At 40.0% G+C, this 13576-nt stretch overlaps 1 protein-coding gene across 1 annotated transcript in view; it reads right to left on the bottom strand.

Annotated features, from left to right (window-relative positions):
* GUCY1A2 (guanylate cyclase 1 soluble subunit alpha 2) overlaps nt 1-13576 on the bottom strand; it is a 182742-nt gene that overhangs the window by 20913 nt on the left and 148253 nt on the right. The window contains exon 7 of the mRNA XM_054203627.1: nt 10775-10929. Within this exon, the coding sequence (XP_054059602.1) occupies nt 10775-10929 (155 nt within the window). The remainder of the gene's footprint in view (nt 1-10774; nt 10930-13576) is intronic.

Consider the following 13576-nt stretch of genomic DNA (forward strand, 5'->3'; position numbering starts at 1 on the left):
AATTGTAATAACAGTTATACAAGTCTGAAACTGTAAAATATAGATATATATTCTTTGATTCAGTTCAGGGCTGGCACTGAGTTTAGCTGATATTTCACAGTATTTTCCTCATAGAAAAAAGTGCGAGTTATTAACTAAAGGCCTCATTTTCACCTGTTTTGTCAATTGTAACTTGGTTGCAACAAAATGCTCTGAGAGTATCAAATGCACCAGGAGTGATGGGTCAATTAGTCCTTTGGAAATTCCTCCACTACTGTCGCTTGTGATAGACTCCACATCCCTGTATTAGGTACACTGTTTGAATCAGCCTTTCACCCTGAGAAATTGTCTTGCCGACCGTTATTGGGATAACATTCCTGCTCCCAAGCAAGCATGGCAGGAAACCTTCCGTACCAAATGCTAACAGAAACTACTTATGATCAGAATGCTAACAGTAGTATCTGCTAACAGAAACTACTTGGATGGATTGGATCGATGGGCCAATGCTAACGGTATGAGCTTCAACAAGGCCAAGTGCCGGGTCCTGCACTTGGGCCACAACAACCCCATGCATCGCTACAGGCTTGGGGAAGCCTGGCTGGAGAGCTGCCCGGCAGAAAAGGACCTGGGGGTTCTCATTGACAAGCGGCTGAACATGAGCCAGCAGTGTGCCCAGGTGGCCAAGAAAGCCAATGCCATCCTGGCTTGTGTGTGACCAGCAGATGGAAGGAGGTGATTGTCCCCCTGTACTCAGCACTGGTGAGGCCACACCTTGAGTATTGTGTCCAGTTTTGGGCACCTCAATACGAGAGAGATATTGAGGTGCTGGAGCGAGTGCAGAGGAGGGCAACGAAGATGGTGAAGGGCCTGGAGAATAAATCTTATGAGGAGCGATTGAAGGAGCTGGGACTGTTTAGATTGAGGAAGAGGAGGCTGAGGGGAGACCTCATCACTTTCTACAACTACTTGAAAGGAATAGGCTGCCCAGGGAGGTGGTGGAGTCACCATCTTAAACACCAATGTGTTTAAGACTCATTTAGATGTGGTGTTAAGGGATATGGTGCAGGGGAGAACTTTGTAGAGTGGAGTTGATGGTTGGACTCAATGATCCCAAGGGTCTTTTCCAATCTAAATGATTCTATGATTCTGTGATTCTATGACCATATTCTATCCTACTTATTTCAGTTCATACTTTTAAGAAAAGAAAATATTTGCTGTCTTTTGTAATAATACTATTAGAAATACTTCAATCAGGACAAAAAATGGCCTCTTATTAGCATTCTCCCAAAGAACAGGTTCTTCAGATTCCTTAAATATATTGGTCTGGACACTTGGTTTCCCAGGCTGAAAAAGATCATGGTTCAGAAATTGCCTCTGATTTCTTACAGTTTTCTGTATACACTAAAGAAATAAGTTATCTGTTAATCCTCAGTGCTTAGCAGTGAGGACATTTTTCTGCAGGAATCTTCCCTCCTATAGTTAGGCCATTCGTGGTGTTAAAAAGAAAACAGTAGCAGTTGATGGCCATGGCCCACATCTACAGGCCTTTCTAAGTTTCTTGTCTTCCTTTTCATGGGTACAAAAGACTCCAAGAGATACTTCTGTCAAGCACCTGAATGAATAGTGCAGAGCCTCAGTGAGAGCAAGGCAAAACCAATCAGTTTTTGGATTTCCCCTCTGGCTCAGGAGAAGAGCCAGTGTAAAACCTTCTGGTCTGGAAGATTTCCTGGGTTGTGGCACTAGTTCTGGTTGCTTGTCTACCTTGTGGACCATTCTCAGAGCATTTTATTGTGACCAAGTCAGATTGCCTATTCTGAAAGTCTGAGAGCACCATCTATCCTTCACCTTCAGGAAATTATACGGCAGCTTGAACTCTACATAAAATGTCCCCAGATTGTCCCATAGTCATAGAGCTTAAGTTGAAGTTACAGAACCTCCGCAGCTCAAGAATATGCAGATAGCTACTAGTCTGAAAACATTTCAAAGCATTTATCTTAGCTGTGTTTCCTGCATCACTTCCGTGTATATCCCTTAAGAGTGCTATTGCAAAGGACAATTTTATAGTAGGTCATTCACAGGTTCAAAATTCTGGGTTCCACTCAAGTGGATGGATATACAATTTAAAATTCAGTGCTTAAATTGTGAGGATCGGGCTACTGAAGCGCTCCTACAAATTGCTTAGAACTAGGTCTGCCCTCAGCTTGTGTTCTTTGTTTCAGCAGAGGAAGAATTTTTTAGACACTGATTTGTAGTTGATTAACTTTGACAGCTTCCCCTCCTAACCCAAAATCTTCCAGAACTGTTTAAATTCTTGTTCTGTCCTTTCCCTGGTGTAAATTCTGTTGCTTTCAGACAAAAAGAGACGGTATCTGAGAATTATCCCACTTATTAATTTTCAGATCCTTCATTAAAAAAAAAACAAACCAAAACAAAACGGAAGGTGTCAGTATATGGAAACAGAAAATGTGTTTATTTTCTAGTAGAAATGAGAAGCATTTCAAGGTCAGGAGGTCTGTATGTGAATGAAAATTGGGATCATAGTTAGTGGAAACCTTGAAGAATCTTTTAAAAGCTGTAGCTTTTTTGTGTGTAGATTAAATGATAGGGTAATTACATTTCAATTTATCTTGGGAAAAACAGCCACATCTTCATCAGTGAGTTCCTATATTCAGAAAATGAACTAACAAAGATTTGTTACTACATAATTATTTGTTGCAAGGCCCTCTATACCGAGTCCATGCGTTACACAATGATTCTTACTCTCTCCATACCCATTGGAAAGCAATATCACCTCTTTATCTCTCCATCTCTCACAGATGTCCAACCTTTGTACTTATCACTGGATGCTGTTAAGATTAATTAATACTCATACAAAAAAAAGTACTTCTGCTTGCCCTCAGGCTCAGCAGGAAGGATGGCTGCAAATATTTTAAAATTTTTTTGTGAAAAGTGAGCTAACCTGCTCCATTCCTTCCCAAACAAGATACAGTCACAAACTGAAGGATGTGTCCAATAAGATGGCGAGAGGAGCAACCACTTTGCAGCTTGCAGTAGCAACTCCTTTGGGAATATGAAAGAGCAACTCTTTCAGAAATACAAAAGATGATCTTTGAGAACTGTGTTTCCACAGCGAAAGGAATAAATGACTAGCACATGTGTTAACTCAAAGCTAGCTGCTTTGAGAAACAGCAGTGCTGGGGAAGCACTTGCTTAGCTTCAGCATGCTCTAATGCTTTGAGTTCCACCATGAGGGCTTCAGAGGACATACTGCCCATATCTGGAGACATTTGAAACCTCCTTCCCACTGCTGTGACTAGTGCTGCTGGGCATGACTAGCACAGGTTGTCACATCCCAGCAAACTTTAGATCCCAGCAAATTCCAGCAGGCTTTTTCGGCTGCAGAAGCCTGGCACACTGCATAGTTTGTAGTGCTCAGGGGGAGGCTGTCTTTTCTCTCGCCCTTTACACCAGGCTTGTCTTAAAACCCACCTTCAGGTCATATAATCAGGCCAAATCCTTCCAGACTGTCAATAGACAGTAAGGAGCAAGCAAGCGATCCTGGTGGTGATGCAATGCATCCTATGCCAGGCGCCTCCTCTTGCTTGCCAAGCTTGCCACTCGCTGACCCATGACCACAGGAGCGGTTCAGGAATATCAGCCTCTCCAGAACAAAGTACAGCGTCTCCGACAGCCTGCTCCCCTCTGACTTCCTCAGGCCCTCCACAAAATGTACAGTGGATATAATTGACATGACAGTTCCTGAGATATGTGCCATGAATTTATATATATATATATAAAAAAAATATGTATTAGATAATAACCCTCAAATGCATGTTCATATCTAACTAGATATGAGACTAATTACAGTACTTGCTGCTTCAATAAACTATGTAACAGGAATGGAATATTCAAGGAAGGTATTAACAACAGCCAAATATTTATTCAGCTTTGGTTTTGCATATATATACATTTTAACCTCTGTATAATGAACTTCCACATAGCTTAAATAAAAGTCACGTTATGATAGGGTTTGGCAATTTGCTGAATCAGAGTCAAAAAAGCACCTATTCAGAACTGAACTTCAATGTAAACTTCTTCTAGGAAAATAGTTTTATATAGACCAAAATTTGAACAATATTTCTAAAAAAAATACAATGCACTACCATAAAGGAGAATATGCGTTGCCTTCTTAAATTTAGTATGCACCAAGAAAAGCAAAGTGGCCAGCTCAATCTTCCATAAATGTTACCTTTCACAGGGATAGCTATCAACAAAAGAAAAGGTTCTTTCTGCCTTCATTCTTAAAGAAGCGTAAAAACTGTAGTTAACCTTGTTCACATCCACCAATTACTTGGTACGGTTAGGAAAATTTAATTAATGGCTTCCCAAACAGGCTATCAGAAGACTGTCTCCTGCTGGATTGCCGAGGCCTTCCTCTGTGGCAACAAGTGTCGGTCACTTCACCAGCTGGGCATCTGGTTTGATAACATAAGTCAGCTCTTCTGTTTGCATATTAATTCAGATGATAAACTATTATGGCATTCATTAGAAATATTGATAGGCTGCTCATATGTATAAAGATATGAATTTGCTACCGTAATACCAAAAATCAGTGCGCTTGGTTCTAAATTTTAGTGGCTTTAAATTTCTCCCTCAGTTTCTATATATTCTAGAAAGACCAGGAGACTGAAAAAAGCCTGACTATGCCTGGATTGAATTCACTTCACATTGTATTTTATTACTTCTTAAACTATGGACGTTTGCGTATTGGTGTTTTTCCTTCACACAGATCAAATGTAATAAGGTTATGAAAAGACCAGCCATGAATTTTTTCATACAATATATTGTATATCACGTGCAGCTCAGCATGGCGAGTCTCTGTCCCTGACCTTTAATACTTTTGTTCCTCACCCACCTAAGCAGAAGGAATAGTGGGTCTCTGCTCTCTGGGACATTAGAGAATTAGGCTCAGTGAACAGGATTGCACCACCACTAGTAAAAAGCCCCAGGTTTTGCATTGATCTAACAGTGCCGGCCTCAGGATTTGTTTGGATTTGTACAGGCTTGAAGTTTTTGTAGTTTTAGCAGTTGTCTAGCTGTCAGACTATTGCCTAAATATGTTTTAGCTTTACTTAAGCTCTGTGGAACTGTGGTGTAACATGTACTACTAACTATTGACAGTGATCTAACACAGAGTTATTCTGTGTAGACTGAACTACCTACAAACCTTGAATAAAAATGAAGTTTCACAAAGCGCAAGAACGGGCAAACAGCAGAGGCCCCAGGACCATAATCACAAATGACTACGGGCGTCCAGCCTCATGGAGGCAGATAACACCGGGAACAGAAAAACAAGAATAAACCAGTGCATTTTGATTAGACTTTGATACTTTAATTACACTAACAATAATTTTTTGTGCCCATGTATAAGCTGTGTTCCCTTTCTGTCCATAACTAAATTGCCTGTCCACCAATATACCTCACGAAAGCACACATGGTGAATTGACAAATACAAAAAGGGACATTTTTTAAAGGATGCTCAGAAATAAAATTTAAAATAATCTGAAAAGGCTCTTGGAAAGCAAATCCATTTGTTTACCCATATGAGGCAGAAAAATATAGATAGATATAGAAAGATACAGATAGTTGTAGATGTAACCTGTAGAAAAAATGATATATACTCAGATAAAACCTGTAGGAAAAATAATATATATAATAATATATAGAGACATAGATACAGATATAACCTGTAGAAAAAAGAATTTGATTAAAATAAAAATCTATAAGGAGATCATAGGAACACAGTTTTAATTTTAAAGGATGAGGGGCAATTTAGGCAGGTGAACCATCAGTGACCTCGCCCAGCTCGAGGAGGTACGCTTGGTTGCTCTCTCTCCTAAATCAGATAAGGATGTGGGATACAGGCTGTTCATCTTTGCCTAAACTCAGGTCCCAGATGTATTGCCCAGCATGTGATAATGGAAAGTTTCTGTACCCAACACTTGATGCCAGAACCACCTTCTCCATAAGGGAAATACGTGCTGGAAAATACCAGAGGTGGAAAGAAGAGGAAAAAGAGAATTCATTTTTAAATACAGTTACTTGACAAATAGCAACAATTATGTTTACCTGCTTTTGATAACTGCTTTGAGATCCCAGGGCATTACATTGTAATACTATTATGGAAACAGGATGAATGTGGGTATATTATATTAATGTCTGATAAACATCATTATTCAAGGCTGAAACAAAGAATTAAAAAAATATTTAATCTCTCTTCTGTTCTGAAGAAGAGTCTTGTAAATCTCATTATGCTTCCTTCCTGAGTATGTAAAATAGGGTAATTTTATTCAGTTCAGGATAATGTAGATGAATTAAATAAAACTTGAGCTAGATTTGCCAGTTTACTAAAGGAACAAGAATGTGTTATTCTTCCATTCCTTCCTGGCCGCATGTTTAAATATGGACCTTTCTGGGATCCTCTACTCCCTCTCCAGTTTCCACATGTTTAACTGGAAGTTTTACCAGTGCTGTTCCAGTGCCCTCATTCTGCAATGCTCAGTGATTCAACGCAAATGAAATGAAGCTCTGTAATCCCTCAGTCAAAAGACCTGCCTGAGTCAAGGGAACAAGGTATTTTGATCAGAAGGGAGCTCTTATCCCCAACAGATACAAAGGCCACCTTTGTAAAAGGTGCTGTTTCACAGCACAGAGCTTTGCCCAGGCAGGTGTAACTCGACCAAGGCTGCCCCAGGTTCGCTGCTGCTGCTAGGCAACACCACATTTTATAGCTATAATTTTAGACTCTGATTCCTACATAGGCAGATTACGGGCTCGCAGGGAAGTGTCTGAAACCAATAATAGGCATTCTGAAGTGTGATTATAATTTGAATGCTGATGACGCTTTCTGATGCATAATCTGTACTGTAAAACGAAAGCTGGTGTTAGACACGTTTCCAGTATCTGTATGCTTTGTAAGCACAAAACTTGTATCACAATTTTCGTCAGGGGGCATGGTAGACACAAACACGTAATGATAAATGCCAGTAGTTTTAATTAATTGAAAATTATGTTATTTTCGTACCGATTGCAGAATTGTCTGCTTTGGAAAGCATTGCTTCTTAAATAATAAAAATATTAATTGAGTACACAGCAGCACAGTATGATCAAATACAAGCATTTGATAGAATATAAGGTCAACTATAAAGACACTTCGGTTTGCAAATAATATACTCATGAAAATTATATTTAAGAAAAGTTACATACAGATACATCAGATCGCTAGTTGTTTATTTGGATAGCACCGGTATATTATGTTCAAACCTCCCAGATCACCTTCAGAAGCTCTGAATAATTCTGCCCTACAGACTGTTTTGTAATTGCAGACTCTCCTGGTCACTGTGTCCCTAGTGTCATTTCTTGACTTCTTCCCTGTCTGTTCTCATGCTTTCAACCATGCCATAAGGTATGGTTTGAAATAGCCTTTTGAAGTGGCCCCATACACATTCATTTTATTTTTCTCATATAATTTCTGAAGCATGTTAAATAAACTAGTTCTTAGGCTTTTCATTGTTACTTTTAGCCATTCATCTTCAATCACAACTGACTCTCATTCAAACTTACATTTTCTTGCCATTTCTACTTCCTTTACCTGGAACCATGTGTCTAGCCTATTGCTTGTACTTGAAGCTCTCTGATTCGAGCACTAAATTTGTTCAGCACATAGCAGCAGATACTTCACACAGTACAATAACGCAGATAACAAATACAAAAAAAATCTGTATTTTGTTGTTTTGTTTTGCAATTTTATCTTATAGCATATAACGTATAGTGACTGCATCGTAAGTCACTTTTCTGCTATCTTCCCCTTTTGAATGCAACAGTCTAAATTTGTAACTTTCTAGATGATAAGACCAGACATGATGATCATATAAGGTGAAAGTTTGGCCACCCTGAAACAAATGGTCCTATTCCTACTGGATTTCTAGGATTAAAGGGAAGTGAAAAAAATTGTAGCCCACTTTTTGATACAACCCAGAAGATAAACAGGGTGAGAAAATCTGACTCGTTATGCTACTAGGTCTTAGTAAGAATGCTCTCCAAGCCCATGCTACCCACAATTGGCTTGTTATGGTACAGTATGACCAATGGCAGTCAGGCAGAGGTGAGACACAGACAAACAGGTCACCTTCTCTGTGCCACAATGTACTCAAAGTCAGATAAAGGGCACCATAAAAGCATGGATTTCTAGCAAACTCCATATACAACCCCTAAACCTGGCTTTCTGAATAGTCTTTTTCCCCGCAATGTAATGAAAACAAAACATAGAATCATAGAATGGTTTGGGTTGGAAGAAACCTTTAAAGGTCATCTAGTCCAACCCCTCTGCAATGAGCAAGGACCTCTGGAACTCAACAAGTTCAAGGTTGACGTTGCTCAACGATGACCACACATCCGTTGTCTCACAGAAAAGTTGCCATATCACTCTCATAACCAAAATCAACAGAACTGGCACTGGCACATGAAAATGACTCTGGCTTCAGGATGCCAAAAAAACAGTTGTGTGCATGATTGGCCCCACAACTACTCACTACTTATATTTTTATAGAATCATAGAATCCTTTAGGTTGGAAAAGACCCTTGGGATCATCAAGTCCAACCATCAACCCCACTCTACAAAGTTTCCCCTACACATCATCCCCTAACACCACATCTAAACGACTCTTAAACACATTCAGGGATGGTGACTCCACCACCTCCCTGGGCAGCCTATTCCAGTGTCTGACCACTCTTTCTGTGAAGAATTTTTTCCTAATGTCCAGCCTAAACCTACCCTGCTGCAGCTTGAAGCCATTCCCTCTTCTTCTATCGCTAATTACCTGTGAGAAGAGACCAGCACCAACCTCTCTACATGTCCTTTCAAGTAGTTGTGGAAAGTGATGAGGTCTCCCCTCAGCCTCCTCTTCCTCAAACTAAACAGTCCCAGCTCCTTCAATCACTCCTCATAAGATTTATTCTCTAGGCCCTTCACCAGCTTCGTTGCCCTCCTCTGCACTCGCTCCAGCACCTCGATATCTCTCTCATATTGAGGTGCCCAGAACTGGACACAATACTCAAGGTGTGGCCTCACCAGTGCTGAGTACAGGGGGACAATCACCTCCCTACTTCTGCTGGTCACACTATTTCTAATACAAGCCAGGATGGCATTGGCTTTCTTGGCCACCTGGGCACACTGCTGGCTCATGTTCAGCCGCTTGTCAATGAGAACCCCCAGGTCCTTTTCTGCCAGGCAGCTCTCCAGCCACACTTCCCCAAGCCTGTAGCGATGCATGGGGTTGTTGTGGCCCAAGTGCAGGACCCGGCACTTGGCCTTGTTGAAGCTCATACCTTTAATGAACCTACTTCTGTGCCTTTTATGATCAAAAGTGCATTCAGTTTTTCTGCCTCTTGTTCAATTAGCTACACTTGCTCCATTCTGTAAATCTGGTCTCAAGTGAATGGGTTCTTCGTATGAATGTAATTTTATGCACTAGCTTTGGTTACTTTTAAACTTTATCTTCTGACTGATTTACATTTTAGCATATTATTTATTTAATTCTTGGATGAATAAATTCCATTTAAAACTTCGATTTACATAGATAGGTATAGGGAAAAAAAATAATTGAGATTCACAGTTCTGTACGAGAAAGAAAAAAAAAAGAAAACCAGTATTGTTTGAGCAATTTCATATAGATTAACCACAGAGGAACAGTCCCAAAACCTGAGAAAAACTGTACTTCAGAAAATTACTTCAGATACAGAATGTCGGGAAAAGACAAAGATTGAAATCTTCTGCCAAAAAAGTGAATACATCAGTAGTAATCCAAGCAGCAGAAATTCTAATAGTCAAGCTGTCAAATTTGAACAGTCAGGAACACCTTTTTAATTTAGGAGCTGTTCCTCCTAACCAGATTTAATCAAGCCTTCTCTCTATTTGCATAATTTCTTCAAAGAGCAAGGATAATGCTTTGCCATCTTCAATCTTTTTTCTTACATTAAGAAAACGCTTCTAATCAAGTGTCTCTTTACAATGCTAAACAATACATTTTGTCTTCAAGAAAGTATAAAAACTCTTTGAAAGCTTGGCTTTTCTAGCAAAATTACAGAATCACAGAATGGTTCGGGTTGGAAGGGACCTTAAAGATCATCTAGTTCCAACCCCCTGCCATGGGCAGGGACACCTCCCACTAGACCAGGCTGCTCAAAGCCCCATCCAGCCTGGCCTTGAACACTTCCAGGGATGGGGCATCCACAACTTCCCTGGGCAACCTCTTCCAGTGTCTCAGCACCCTTACTGTAAAGAATTTCTTCCTGAATTAAAAGTTAAAGAGTTCTTTAAGAATTTCTTCCTGAACTAAAAATTAAAATTAAATACTTTCTTCTGAGACAGTGGTAATGTTCTTCAACTGTTCTTCATCAACTGTGTATAGCCGGTGGAACCCAAATCCTTAGCCTAAAGCTGTAATCATGCAAAAAAATATGGTGCTATGGGAGACATGTCTCTCTTCTGTTACACATTAGTTTAGGCAGGAATGGCTGGCCCTCCTGTTATGCTTCCTTGCCTCCACTGCCTGACTTCTTTGCACATTCTGATGGCAAACAAAAGACTGACAGCCCCACGCAACACCTCTTTCCAGTTGTTCTGGTGCGCTGCCAACTTTCTGTTGAAGTTCATGAGTTGAGGACAGATCATATTATGAGACTGAATTTAAACGAGGCTGAAATAAAAATAGTATGAAAAAGCTAGAGGACTTACTGGTATGTGGTTGGACTGACATTGATGCGGCGAGGGTGACTTCCTGACTCGAATTTGCTTGCAAGGGTGACATTGTTCCCAAAGAGGCAATAACGTGGCATTCTTACACCAACAACGCCGGCCAGCACTGATCCTGAGTGAATGCCTATCCTCATCTGGAAAAACATGAGATCCACGTCAGTCTGTCTCTCTTGTACTGCCCACGGTAATGTCATTAGCACTTATTTACAAGCCAGTTGCAGCAACCCTTTCAAAGGAATAAAAACCAAAGAAGAAAGAGTGAAGTGGAAGAAAACCGTCTCTTCCCATTCCTCTACTTTAAATCAGATGCAGTTAAAAAAAGAAGAACAAAACCATGGTTATCTTTTAGTAAAACTATTTTCTTCTATTGTGCATGTTGCTGGAGACCACAATAGTCAAAACAGTAATCATGAACAGAATAGATGGGATGACCTTGAGTTACTGCAATAGCAGCCATCTGATTACACAAATAGATACATTATAGAGGGTTATTTGTGCCACCAGTTCTAACACAGGCTTTGAAGTAAGACTCACATTTTTTCAAACTGGCAGAAAGAGTATTAAAGTGGAGTGAATGAATATCGTACTTTTATCTTCTTCATATTTTTTTCTTCCAAACTCATCAAGGTCTAAGGTCTTTCTCACTGACTGAGAGACATTGCAACAGTGAAGATGCTGAAGATTAAGGCACTGGCGATTTTAAAAATAATTGTATGCCCCCCAAAATAAGGAGGAATAAATCTGCAGCAAATTAAAAGAAATCCATGTGACTATTCTAGCAATCATCTCCTGTAACTGTCTGAGATGTGGTGATTACATTGATGTGTAACGCTTGGAGTCACCATCCAAGTTTCTTTCAGAGTGAATAATCAGCGAACATTCATTCTGCATACATCTTAGCAACCAACTGTGTTTGCCAAGAAAATCATTTTTACAAATAGGAAAGTCTTTTTCTCTTGTTAACTCTATAACATTAAAAAAATCAAAAGAAGCTATTTATATCTTGTGAGGATACTCTTACTCATAGCAACTGGACTGCTGCAAAACATGTGACAATGTAAAGAAAATAAATAGCATCTACTAAAACAAAGGGTCTGATGGGGTCTGAATAAGTGTACTTAACTAATACTATCCTCCACATAGTCCTTTGACTTACTCAGTTCACAGTTATTGCACTGTGCTTTTGTCTGTCAATCCCTTTTTCTTTAATAATACAATAAATATTTACTGAAATACAAATACAAAAATCATTGTTAGCATTTTTTTATGTTAAGAAAAATGCCAGCATTTTATAACCTCAGTGTCCATGAAATTCTACAAGCATGTGGGACCCCACATTATTTCACTGACTATAGTTCTTCCTATGTATCCAAGACTTTTAACATGCAGCTAAGCACTCTTTTCATTTCTTTCCTCTCTTATATGTCACAGACGATGGGTATATCTGCTATACACTAAGCCCATGCATAACCTAAGAATGTGTTGTTCTGCATTCAATGTGATACTACTTACAGCATTCCCACAGGCAACGTAAAACCTTCAATCTTCACAATAATGCTGTTAATTACTGACTAGGATTTTTAAAAAAAAATCTATGAATATATAGCACTTGAATTTAATTGAGCTTTCAAACCTTTACTACAGTTTGGAAGGCAGCTACTGAAATCCTTCAAATATTCTATCCAATTGCACTGAGAAGCACTCACGAACTTGCTTTGGCTGTGAACATCTGTGCAAACCCATCACACCCACATTATTTTGGTCATATTTTGGGGCATGGACATTTCCTGCTTTTGCCACAACATACATTTAAACGCCATTGTTCGTTTCCAGCGAAGAAAGTGCTCCTGCAGTCAAGAAGTGAGCAAACAGCCCTTTTGCGTATTAGTGAGGTCAGGACCTGCCATCAGCAAAAGATTATGAGTAGAAAGTCTTGTTCACACAACAGCAAGTATGCTGTCAGCTTTCAATAAATAATAAAGAAATTATTTACGTTGTCTTTTTGTGAGATGGGAGAAGGGTTAGTTATTTTGTACACAATTTTAAGAACAGAGCTAATGCTACCTATTTGTTCTACTACTCTGCACGTTCATTTAGGAATCACAAATAAATCTCTTGCTGTGACCTCTTCTAAGGTACATTCAAGCACATAGAAAGGCCAGATTGAAACTATAAGAAATAGCACTAGCTTTGTTTTGCTGTTGGAAAGCGGGACTGAGAATATACATTACAGGAAGGAAAATCCAGTAGCAAAAAATTTATTAATATGTACTGGGTTTGCATGGCAAGGTTTTGGTAGCGGTGGGCTGCAGGGGTGGCTTCTGTGAGAACCTGCTAGAAGCTTCCCCCATGTCCGATAGATCCAATGCCAGCCGGCTCCAAGATGAACCCACCGCTGGCCAAGGCCGAGCCCATCAGCGACAGTGGTAGCACTTCTGGGATAACATAGTTAAGAAGGGGAAAAATTTGCTGCACAGCTGGGCAACTGCAGCAGTCAGAAGAGAGAAGTGAGAATATGTGAGAGACACAACTCTGCAGACACCAAGTTCAGTGAAGAAGGAGGAGAAGGAGCTCCAGGTGCCCAACAGACATTCCCCTGCGGCCCACGGTGAAGACCATGGTGAGGCAGGCTGTCCCTCTGCAGCCCATGGAGGTCCATAGTGGAGCAGAGATCCACCTGCAGCCTGGGCAGTTCCCCATGCTGGAGCAGGTGGATGTGGCGACAAGTGATAGGACGAGAGGAAACGGGTTCAAGTTACGTCAGGGGAGGTTTAGATTGGG

Source organism: Rissa tridactyla, chromosome 1 (genome assembly GCF_028500815.1).
Source record: "Rissa tridactyla isolate bRisTri1 chromosome 1, bRisTri1.patW.cur.20221130, whole genome shotgun sequence".
NCBI lineage: Eukaryota > Metazoa > Chordata > Aves > Charadriiformes > Laridae > Rissa > Rissa tridactyla.